A 12,563-nucleotide genomic window follows, 5' to 3' on the forward strand; every position below is an offset into this window, starting at 1 on the left:
GGCAGCGACAGCAAAAGCGGGCGGCAAGTGGAGGTTTGAGACAACTGGTGGCTGATGGTGGATGACACTTGAGAGAACTCGAGAGAGAAATCGAGGGAAATATGTGAAGGAAATCAATGAAATCGACTCCTATTTATAGTCTTGATCCAGTTTGGTTCAGAAGATCTTGACTCAATCTAATCTGACACGTGTCACAATTTCATCCATCTAGTTGGATTAATTAAGTTAAGATAATATGAATTATTGTCGGGTGGATCCCACATTTTGATCCTCAATTAACTGATTAATTAATAATGCTTAATTAAAAACTTTTTAATCTCATCTTGAATATACTTTATTCAAACAAGGATTCGGGTCATTACAGGCATAATCATCTGGGCTGCTAGCCAAAACCAAAGAGTACAATTTCTGATTCAACTCTTCCATAAACTTTTCAAGTTTTGATTCATCTTTGATAGCGATACGAGGCACATAAGTGAGCAGTGAAGACAACTTCCAGGCATAATCAGCAGCACTCAAGTCACCCTGTACTAGGTTGAATAAATAAGATGTTTTATCCGCTACAAAATAAGGTGGATCGTATTCTTGTCTAAATTTGGTGCAGAAAGCATCCCAAGTAACGGGTTTACCAGCTTCAAGCATAGCCTTTTGCATGGCCTCCCACCAGCGCTCAACAGTTTCTTTCAATTGTAAAACCACCAATATTATCCTTCGATCAAAACCATAGTTCACCAATCCGAACAAATTTTTATAGCCCTTAACCAAGATTCTGCTTTCTCACTACCTTCGTCCCCATTGAAGATAGGCGGGTTCAATCTCTAAAGTCTGGCAACCACCAACTCCATCTCAGTCACTTGTTGCGTCAACTGGTCTACTACATCGTGTATGTCTTGGCCTACGTCTCTAGCAGCACGACCACGTCTCCCACGAATGACTCCATCAAAGTCAATTTCATTCTGGGCACCGGATTCTTGGACAAAATTTTCCTTTTTCCATCTCTATGTCTAGGAGCCATCTAAAGAAAAAATCAAGATCAAATCCTCAAACAACAAGATAGCACTAGAAGATAGCATAACCCTAGGCATACAAGCTTAACAAAAAGTTAAAGCCTAGTTAACTACTAGTTCTAAATAAACAATTGAAATAAAACATAGCAAGTAAATTAAGAGCATGTAGTCAAACACATACGCAATCATCTTCATTCATGCCTAGACTCAAGTGTCTTAGAATCTAATTCGAGCATATCCCAGTTTATGCTCTGATGCCAAATGTGAGGGTCCGTTCTTGATTTATATTTAATTAGCATGCATTTAGGATTAATTAGTGTAAATAGCAAAAATGAGTTAAAAATTTTCTTTCGGAGCTACCGAAATTCGGCATGACATCCGCGTAAATAGGACATACCTAGGGAAATCAAAAACTCAAACAACAATACTTTACTCGAAAATAGTGTCATCACAACAATCACACACCTATAGCCACACTAACCAGGACTAAACATATGCATGCCGGCAAGGCTTAAACACACCAACAAGCAAATCCCAAACATCGTAAAAAAGTATATATATCGATACAGATACACAGGCATCTCCCTGGCAAATAAAAAGACTCCGAAATAACGACAGTATCTGGGGCCTCTGACAATAACTCAATACACTCATATGGCTCCACTGGCAGAAACACCGCCAGTTGCATCAGAACCACCTGTGTAACCTGCCATGGCAATAACGACAAAAACCACAGCAGTCCCAAGGAACAGGGGTCAAACCCCAGTACGAAGACCAAATAAATTACAACAAATATAAATGATATGTAAAATAACTAATGCAATGCAAGTGTGTGGTACCAAAGGAAAAACAGATATCGAATCTGGATCCAAAGAACAGTAGCTATAATTGTGGCCACCTGTGCTAGGGGTGAGACGCCTCAATTACGTCCTCGACCCTGCAACAGTATGTGTCAGGGGAGACATTTTGCATAACTGCGCGGCCCTTACGCTAGTCATCAGAGGTGAGACGTCAATATTCCCTCAGCTCTGATGTCTAAAACAACTCATCAACGAGTGGATAATAGTCTTAGAAATAAGAGGATAATGACCAATATGAATACAATGCATCAGCAAGCATAAACATCATTTAAAACATATAAGTAAGCCAAACACCTCAAATAGCAACTGCCACGTTACACATCGTTATAAACGTTGTAAGAAAGTTGATCAATCCGTACCTCAATAGTCAATAATTTACCACAATAATTCTTACAAAACTCGGTGTGTTTCTTGGTTATTCCGAACCTGTGGCAATTATCATTCTCATTAATTCTAATATATATCAACTTCCAAACAATCCAATTATGCCATCCTAGAATCGAAAATGCCCAAATCCAAATTTTGAAATTTTCGAAAAATGGCCATAAATTCCAGAACTATTATATACAATTTCTAAGGCATTTCAATATCCAAAATTCTAATAATTCAAATCAATAATTCAAAAATCCCTAAAAATGCATTCCGAAAATTCGTAATAAATTCCAGAAAAATAGAAAATTTGATCGATACCTCCAATCGGCTCAAATATATCACCTACAACCAACAAATAATCGCATATCAATCATATGATTTGGAGGAAAACAGTTGTCCAAGAATCCGTTTCCCAGAATGAGATTTACTTTGATGGAGTCATTCATGGGAGACGTGATCGTGTTGCTAGAGATGTAGGCCAAGACATCCACGCTGTAATAGACCAATTGTCACACCAAGTGAGTGAGATGAAGATGGTGGTTGCTAGATTTCAGAGATTGAACCCGCCTATCTTCAATGGGGACGGAGGTAGTGAGAAAGCATAATCTTGGTTAAGGGCTATGAACCTGTTCGTGTTGGTGAACTATGATTCTGATCGAAGGGTGAGATTTATGGTTTTACAATTGAAAAAAACTGTTGAACACTGGTGGGAGGCCATGTAAAAGGCTCTCCTTGAGGATTGTAAACTTGTTACCTGGGATGTTTTTTGCACCAAATTCAGAAAAGAATACGCTCCACCTTCTTTTGTAGCGGAGAAAACATCTGATTTCTTTAACCTAGTATAGGGTGACTTGAGTGTTGCAGAGTATGCCAGGAAGTTGTCTTCACTGCTCACTTATGTTGCTCACGTAGTTGCCCATGTGATCAAAATTCTATATATATATATATGTATATATATCAACTTCCAAACAATCCAGTTATACCATCCTAGGGTTGAAAATGTCTAAATCCAAATTCGAAATTTGCGAAAAATGCCCATAAATTCCAGAACTATTATATACAATTTTTAAGGCATTTCAATATCCAAATTTCTAATAATTCCACTCAATAATTCAAAATTACCTAAACATGTATTCTGAAAATTTGTAATAAATTTCAGAAAAATAGGAAATTCGATCGATACCCCCAATCCGCTCAACACTACAAGAAAATGTCAATTCAACAACACACAAAAGACAACGGTTTTATGGCAAAACCGTTGTCTTGAACTCTTTAACAACGGTTTTCACTAAAATCGTTGTCTTTAAACATTTTTTTTATCAAAGACAACGGTTTTTGAAAAACCGTTGTCTATTAGCGGGTTTTTTTGGAGCTACAACAACGGTTTTTGGCAACCGTTGTCTTTGTGCATTTTTTTTAAGGTCAAATACAACGGTTTTTAAAAACCGTTGTCTTTAAGCGGATTTTTTTGAAGCTACAACAACGATTTCTTATAATCCGTTGTCTTTGATATTTTTATTTTTATTTTTATTTTTATTTTTAAAAATGATATATTATTTTCCTTTTCCTGTACGTGCACCATCTATTCCATTTCAAGCTTCTTCTCTATATCGCGATTCTTTTTTCAACTCTCAACCCTAGCCGCCCACTCTTGTCGTCGAATCGCCGTCCTTTCTCCTGAATCATAAAAACTGTTTTGGGTTTTTTGTTTCACACATCATAATCTTCATTTTGAGCCAAAGATCGACTGATTCAAGCCCTTTTTTCGTGCGGCCGAAGTGTTGTCGCGACTTGCTTCTGTGAACTTCTTCTCCGGTGAGTTTCAACGCCGATTTTCGGTCGATTCTTGGTGTTCTAGCGTGGATTCAAAATTTAAAATATTATGTAACTGAAGTTGTGTTCTTGCCGCCCGTATGAATCATGATTCGGCAAGTATTGCTGTTGTTTCGTTCCAGCCTTCTTTAGCTTTGAGTTTTGGGATTATAAGTTCTGTTTAAATGTTTTTCCTAAAGATTTGTTTGATACCTTGCAAAATATTTAGTATATTTTGTTTCGAAAGTCTTTTAATATTTTTTATATTTAGCAAATGAGTAATGAGCATTTTGATTTCTCCGTTTGATCAATGCTTAGAGTTTTTTTTTTTCAAGGCTTAAGGAGTACGATTTTATTGATCTGTTTGTTACACGTGACATCTGAGTCATTCAGAGGATCTACGAAAAGCCAAACAAAGAATACATTCACATATAAACAAGGAGCGACATAACTATTCCGTTCTGATCTTTGTGAATCTACAAACCTGGTAAATTCTGCTTGATTTTGGGTAATGCGCTGATAGATATTGTCTTAATTGATAACTTGTATTACCGGTAAGCCAACTTTTGTAACTATATGGATGGGTAGAAATTTAGCAGGGAAGGTGGGACAAACATTTGAAGAAGCATAGATATGATTTTTGCCTTCCGCTGATCTGCTCCACTTTCTTGAGCGTCCATTTTCACTTGATTTTGCAGCTTCTCCATGATATTACTCATCTCCCGAGGTAGGTCGAAAGGGATAAAAACCACGTTATGATTTTTGGTGGAATGCATGCATCTTTATACTTGTGTGTGTATTCAACCCTATTATGGAAGTTACTTCTTTAGCATATTTATATGGAAATGATGATTGTAACTCAAAAGATCTGGTATGTAGAATCTAGTTATAAGCTTGGTCCATTAACTTTCAAACTCCAGAATTAAGGTTTATGAAAGCTTTATTAATTAATTTATTTGCTGCCAAATTTGGTAAAATATTGGCCTTCGTATTGTTGCTTTAATTGTTTTCTATGATTCTTTTTATGTTTGAAATAGATAGTACGGTTTTTGGTGTCCAAACTTGAACTCTACTTTGTAAATCTAGAATAGGTGTTGACTGTTGAGAATGTGAACTGCTCCCTCAAAACTTCTATTATTTTTAGATTGAGGTTTATTTATTTATATGGTGTGGGTGTTTATTCTAATCACTCTCTATCTGCTTACTAAGCATAAATTATGATGTTGAGAGATGCCACCCTCAATAGTTAAGTGTTTTTAATTTAGAAATTGTTTTCATAATCATTGAAAAATTTAATGGATATATTATATTATTTCATTTTGTAGGTTAATACAATGTCTAGACTAGGCGATTAAATGGTTTTAAATTCCATCCTTTGTTTTTAATGCAGGAGCTTTCTGTCATAGTGGCTAGAGGAAGAGATAATACTATGGTGTGCTATCCTGTTGTAGAAAATATCCACAGGCAATTACAGTCACTTTTTTTTATATATATAATTCTACACTCGACACGCTTGATGTGACTCAAATCCCAGGGTTCCAATTCTGGGAAACCTATTGCTCCATAAATATGCCGATTGGTTGGTCGTTGCTAATTTACTTTGGACCAGTACTAGTTTTTTTTTTTGGTGTGGTATCTATTTGTCTTTAACCATTTTTAGAACTTTTCACGTATTTTAAATGTTTTGGTACCTGCATTATATGTGTAGGGAGAACATTTGTCACATTGTCAAGTCCCCTGCCAATGTGTCGTGGAAGATTCTAAGGCTTGCAACTGATGTTGCATACAAGGCCGTGAGTTCTTTAGACGGTGCTGGTATATTTGCGGTTGAGTTGTTTTTGACAGCTGATGGCCAGGTTATACATTGATTCATATTGTTTCACTTGCATTACATACTCAATATTGATGCATCTTTACATATAAATAATTGCATACTGGTGTTTTAACTTTGCAGTTTTGTGTAGATTGTTCGTGCTTACTTAAATGTCCAATTTCCTTAGGTCTTACTCAATGAAGTGGCACCCAGACCTCATAATAGTGGGCATCACACAATTGAGTTGTGTTTTGCTTCACAATATGAGAACCATCTGAGGGCCGTTGTTGGTCTTACACTAGGCAATCCATCGATGAAGACTCCAGCAGCTATCGTGTACAATATACTGGGAGAAGAGGAGGTAATTTTACTATTCAAAAAACCCTTATGCATTGCCTTTGAGAACGACATAAACTGACCTCCTCTGGCCAATAAATATGAGATTTCCAAAAGAGTAGCTGTTTATTTTGTTTTTCACCACTTGAAATTTCCAAACTAAGTTTCTTTGTACTACAAAGATTCTCATCACATGCGGTATCATTACTCTTTATTTGGCAGCTGATATCTTTTGCTGGATTTAACATGTTAGGATAGATGATTCAGTTTTCTTATGAAGCCTCAAGGAATTCGATAAAAGATGGATGATTATTCAATGTTAAGGTGGTAGTTGGCATATCAATGAACTGTTGTGTTTAATTTTGTGTAACCTTCCTTATAGAGGAGATAGCGCTATTGATTGTCCCTGGTAGCTAATACTGTCTCTAATTCCAGAATTTGTCTTCAATTGCTACCAGCCTTTAAATAACATACAAGTCATTTCTGAATACAGGGAGAACTAGGTTTCCTACTTTTCAATCAATTAATTGGAAGTGCATTGAGAATCCCTGGAGCATCAGTTCATTGGTATGACAAACCAGGTTAGTCAATCTTGTGCTCAGGGCACATGTTCTATTTTATTTACTCTCTCGGGTCTGCATGGTTAATCATACAATTGTTGACCAACCTTTGAAGTTGTCTCTTCTCAATCCTGGAATTTGTTCATTAGACGTAACTGACAAAAGAGGTTGATCTTGCATATGAGTTTAATATATGATCTCCGTTTTTCTTGTAATGTTTATTCTATTTCTGTACTAATTCTCTAGAATTTGCATTTATTGTTGTTGTAATCTTGTTCTGAATTGTTGCAGAGGATAAAGGTGGATGTTAATCAATGGTGAAACGAGTATTCCAAGTTAATTTATATAGATTAGTTCATAACTCTATTTTCCAGTGTAGATTGAATTAAAATTAGAATTTTGATTGATTTGTAATATTGAAAAAATTTATATTAAATTTTATTTTGGAAATTTTAAATTGTGAGTGATTTATAATATTGAATATTTGAATATTAAAATTTAATTTTTTTTTGTTTTTATTTGAGAAACGACAACGGATTTAACCTGTTGCAAAATCGTTGTCGTATGTATTCAAAGACAACGGATTCAAACTGTTGCAGAACCGTTGTCATAAGCCTCAAAAGACAACGGATTTAAACTGTTGCAGAACCGTTGTCGTATGTCTCCTAAGACAACGGATATAAACTGTTGCAACACCGTTGTGGTATGTCTCCAAAGACAACGGATATAAACCGTTGTCGTAGGTCATGCTTTTTACAACACCAACAGTTACAACAGTTTTAACTCCCCCTACGACAACGGATTTTATCCGTTGTCGTTTTCCATTTTTCTTGTAGTGCAAATATATCACGTACAACCAACAAATAATCGCATATCAATCATATGATTTCGAATTAACCAAAAATCCCCAAATTCGAAACCCTACTATTCGATTTATACCTCATGGCTATGAAAACAAGCTCCAAACGACTAAACAACCTCGACCCAAGACTGAACGACGGTCACCGACAGCAGGGGTGGCGGCTGGGCGACGGCAGCCGAAAACGGTTTCGAAAGGCTGCGTTCGAAACTGAGAAAAATGAGTAGTGATGGAAAGCCCTTGATGAGAGGATTCCGGGACTGCTTTTGGTTTCGATAACGGATGACCGGTGAAGAAGTTATCGGCGATCAAAGGCGGCGAGGAACAGTGAAGAAAGGAAAAGAAAGAAGATGGGCAGATGGGTGGAGGAGGAGACAGGAATAATCTACTGTGTTATATAAAAACTAAATAAATATGTTTTTTAATACAAATAAATATGTATTTTTAATAACATATAATATTTAAATCAATATTTTTAATACATAACTTTTAACTTTCATCTCACAAATGATAATTAATGGGAGGCAGCATATGATGAAAAATTGAACTCTCACTATTTAATTATTTTTTTATCCCACTTATAAACAATGAGCAATAATCGATAATCAATCAGAAATATCTCTCTCTCATAGATCCCGCAAAAAACAAATCTTTCATTATTCTATAATGATCAAGTTTCACTATTACTTGATTTCTGTCTACCGATTCGTTTTAAAATATTTTCCAACACATGACTGTATGATTTTTTTGATCTATCAGAAGTTATTTTGAGGTTTTTTTTTTTCAATCTGAGGTTGTTCGAAACTTATCTCCGATCAAGTATTTTATAAGAAAGACTAAATGACTTGGCTATGTTAATGATCAAGAAAAACATGGTTGAGAATGTTGTTTATGCAATCTTAATCAATACTTACGCTTCCAAACTGCGAGACGAGTAAAATTCAAGCGACAATGTACTGGTTCAAAACCTGAATTTCATTTTTTTTTTGGATAGTCTTGACTCTATTAGTAATTTATTATGACATATTATCTTACTATATTATTATAGTGGATACTAATTAACTAGCTTTCAATTAATAGGTGAATTTGAGATGAAGTTACGATTATATCCTAAATTAATTCTAAAAAAACCAAAATTATTAGACAAATTAGTCATTTTATATAGTCTCTTTTTTTTAGTCATTACCAAAATGATACTCGTTGTCTTTGTTTGTATTTTAAAATTTTTAGATTAGATAAGTATCACTTTTAAACTTTTTAGTATCTAATTCGTCATGTGAGTTCCAAAATTAACATGAAAAATAATTAACATAAAAAATTTTATGTATATGCATGCATTGCGTGCAAGAGAAGCTAGTTTTAGATTATATATTTTGTCAACTTTTATTTAGAAATCACATTGTTTATACCATCATATTTATCAATGAAAAAATATATGAATATTACGCTTCAAGGACACCAATTTTTTGTGCTCGCCTCAGGTCTCAAAAACTCATGTCGGGCAATGGTTTGTGGGCTTCATTTTCTTGGGATTCTTCTTCATGTCCTAGTGCAACCCTTGAGCTGTGGACATGATAAATGAATCAATCAAATAGTGGGATTACAAAAAAGATTCGGATTCCATCTTTCTGCACTGAGAAGATTTGGTGGAATAATATCAACATATATAGGTTGGATCCATCACTTGTATGTGCCAATATCTGAGAAGGCTGACAGAATTTTTGTATGCTGAGGGACTAAAAAACTAATCAAAGATACTCGACTAGTGCATCACGCAAGCATCTGTCTGCCATTGATCTCTTTTGGAATTTTGTAACTGGAATGTTTTTTCCTTTAACTATGATAGGCTTAATGGGAATTTGCAACTCATGTACCAGACTACCAGTACTACTTGGTGGCAAAAGTTGAACAAGGGATTGGATCGGTGTGTCGCGCGAACCAAACCGAGGTAGGGAATGGGTTGATGCCAATGATTGATCTATCAATACCTTTGATGATTCGTTCTTTAAGTTGCACCAAGTTTGAACTTTTGACAACAGATGGATTAAAGATGCACATGAAACTACATATCAAAGGTGTGGCAAAGGGCTTGCTCACTTTAAAATGATCATGGAGCCAACATGTCTTTTTTACCATTTTTAGGCACTAAACGTGTGATATTTAAGAAGATACCATATTTAGAATGGGACAGAGGAGAAACAAAATACTGTTACATCGCTGAGACACCAAGAAACAATGAAATAACTGTACATTTTCGGCTCCGTACGTGGTTGCTTCCGGGGCCGGTTCCTAATGAACTATTCTACAATCATTATAAACATGCTAGATATGCAGCTACACCACAAATGACAAAACCTCTCTAGAACAGAAGGGTGAAGCCTGTACTCGATCAGCTGCGTGCGCAGATCATACCGTGTCTAGCTAGCTCCTTTCGGGCCTTTTGCTTGTGTCAAGTCCTGTTATGGATGGGATCTGATCCTCGTGGAACTCGTCTCATGCTCGACTGGTATGGATCGAGTTTCCTTCTCACAGGCACTGGTTTCTCGTCCAAATCCATGTTGTTGGCATCAGGTAGTACGCGAGGATTCGTTGCTACTACTTCAAGGTTGGCTTTCCTTGAGGCGCCGCAAACTATATGCGGTTGAGACGCCAACAATCCTATGCAGATGAACAACATGAACGCACCATGAACGTATAGCACCATGTTTTCTTGGGAAGATGAAGATAAAGGGACTATATATGGAGTTTATATTACACCTCTATATTTTTGGTGAATATATTTTTCCCATTTCTCTAAATATAATTTTTATAGAATTTGGAGGGAATTGAAGGCCTGAAGAATGGAGGGCCCAGAATTCATTCAAGAGTTTTAGATTCAAATCCATGTAGAATTTAAGGCTGTAAAAAAGGAAGAATCTCAATAAGGATGAATAAAGGTGTTTGGAACAACACCCTCGAGAAGCTAAGCATCTTTTTCCTCAATTTTCCCCTACATTTGCTCTGCTTTTGCCTTCTCAACAAAAACCAATATTCCAGTTACGTACTTTGGACTGCCATATCAGCAGGTGTATTCAATATAAGATAAAAGAAAATAATATAATATAAGATAATTTTATAATTTCTAACATAACGTGTATAACCGTTGTGTATTATATATATATATATATATATAGCATAAGTCCAATAAAATAACCTTGATATTTATTATTCTTTTGCCCAAAATAATTTTCACATTTATCTTTCGTTCTTCTGCTCATGATTTGATTTCTTTTTCTCCCCATTTTTTTTACGGGGACTTATTTTGCCAAAAAATTTAAGAGCTCAATTTCGACATAATATGTAATAAATTGTAGACTACTAAATAACTTATTGCATGTCCTCATATGTGTCACTTTTATTTTTTGGAGGCAGAGCTTTTTGTTTATTTTAATCGAAAGCTCATTCAAATGTCTCTCGATCATTAGGAAATATAAATATTTTTAAATTTTCCCCATTCTACCATGCTGACCATCTTTTTCTTTGTCAACTTTTTTTGTCTTTTTTTAAAAAAATTATTATTTTAGAATTACTTGTTCAGTTTCGAATCTGGTCAAAATAACATGAGACGGATTAAGATTCAGAAGTTACCCATGAATAAACCATCAATTTGCCAAATCCCTTGTACGCATTTACATGGGAAGCATGCGATATAAATTAATTATATATCTTAATTCATCGAATGTTTGACTCAAGTTGTATAAATGTTAAAGTTATAAATCAATATGTTATTTATACATAATCCAGATTATACATATAATTTTGTCATTTCAAATTTTCATCCACAGTCGGAAGTCGGAACCTTAAAAAACTTAGAGGTTTTGTTTGGACATATACTTTAAAAATATTTTTAGTAGTTTATCAGTGAAAAAATTTAAAATATATATGTGTTTGAACAATATTTTTGTCAAATGCATTTGAAAACTATTTTTAAAAAATGCTTTCAAACGATAATTTTTAAAACACAAAATTGTTTTTAGAATTGAAGGTAATGATAAGAATCAAAACATATTACTTTTTAATAATAAAAATATTTTTATAAAATAATTGTATAAAAAATATTGTTTTTAAAACAAATTTTTAAAGCATTTTATTAAATTTTTTTAAAAAACACTTTTATAAAAATATTTGTAAATAATTGTCCAAACATAACCTTATATTGAAGACCTTTTCCAACTTTTAATTGTTAGTGGTTTAGTTCAAAACCAAGCTGGTCAAAGCATTATCATTATGTAGATTTAATGAGCATCATTGTCTCAAAATATTTTTTATTTGGTTAAAATTAACTGAGTTATGAGCTCATGTTAGCATAAAACTAGTATCATAATGCAAAATCTAAAAATCAAAATTTATTTGGACATGTGACGTCCATAAAATATATAAATTATATCTAAATTAAAATTAGATCTTGGATTTATAGTGTGAAGCTATTATCCTTATGTTAACATCTCATTAACCGAGTCAAGCATGAAACACAATGCAGTTCGACCACTGATGAACATTAGACGCACAACTAAGGGTCGATTTTTGTAATAATCGAATACTTATAATTCCTAGTTAAAAGCATAAACTAATTCCGATTATTAATTTACTCCAAATTCTTATGGATGAGATTCGGAAGTGTCTGAAGTTGAGAGGACAACTTTCATTGGTCCAAAGTTTACAACCTTGACATTGAAAGCTCACAAAAGGACTGATTCTTTGCTTTTTTAAATCTTCCAATTTCATTAAAAAATTGAAATGAGCTACATTCAAAAAAATTTTTTGAAATTAGCCAGTTAATTTCCAGAAACTCACGTAATCAAATTAAAATTAGACATTTGAATGTAATAAATTAAACTTTTGAATGCAATACGTGCCTACTACATATTTAAAATAGGGAAAATGAGTTTTTTAGTCCAGTAACTT

General features: G+C 34.3%; 1 protein-coding gene across 1 annotated transcript; it reads left to right on the forward strand.

The window, feature by feature from the left end:
• The first annotated feature begins 4,862 nt into the window (after window positions 1–4,862).
• Window positions 4,863–7,071, forward strand: LOC140871994 (phosphoribosylaminoimidazole carboxylase, chloroplastic-like). Its single transcript, XM_073274735.1, has 6 exons — window positions 4,863–4,922; window positions 5,442–5,515; window positions 5,760–5,907; window positions 6,052–6,225; window positions 6,694–6,781; window positions 7,052–7,071. Exons 1-6 carry the CDS (start codon window positions 4,863–4,865, stop codon window positions 7,069–7,071), a joined length of 564 nt encoding a protein of 187 aa, XP_073130836.1.
• The last annotated feature ends 5,492 nt before the right edge of the window (window positions 7,072–12,563 follow it).

The sequence above is a fragment of the Henckelia pumila genome, unplaced genomic scaffold, assembly GCF_033568475.1.
Source record: "Henckelia pumila isolate YLH828 unplaced genomic scaffold, ASM3356847v2 CTG_461:::fragment_3, whole genome shotgun sequence".
In the NCBI taxonomy this organism is placed as follows: Eukaryota; Viridiplantae; Streptophyta; class Magnoliopsida; order Lamiales; family Gesneriaceae; genus Henckelia; species Henckelia pumila.

What these genes read in the sequence shown, in the direction of transcription:
- LOC140871994 (XM_073274735.1), top strand. Translation starts at nt 4,863, where the DNA reads ATGGAAGTTACTTCTTTAGCATATTTATATGGAAATGATGATTGTAAC. An exon ending in TTTTGACAGCTGATGGCCAG is followed by an intron (nt 5,908 to 6,051) that starts GTTATACATTGA and finishes CAATTTCCTTAG; the next exon opens with GTCTTACTCAATGAAGTGGC. An exon ending in ATATACTGGGAGAAGAGGAG is followed by an intron (nt 6,226 to 6,693) that starts GTAATTTTACTA and finishes TTCTGAATACAG; the next exon opens with GGAGAACTAGGTTTCCTACT.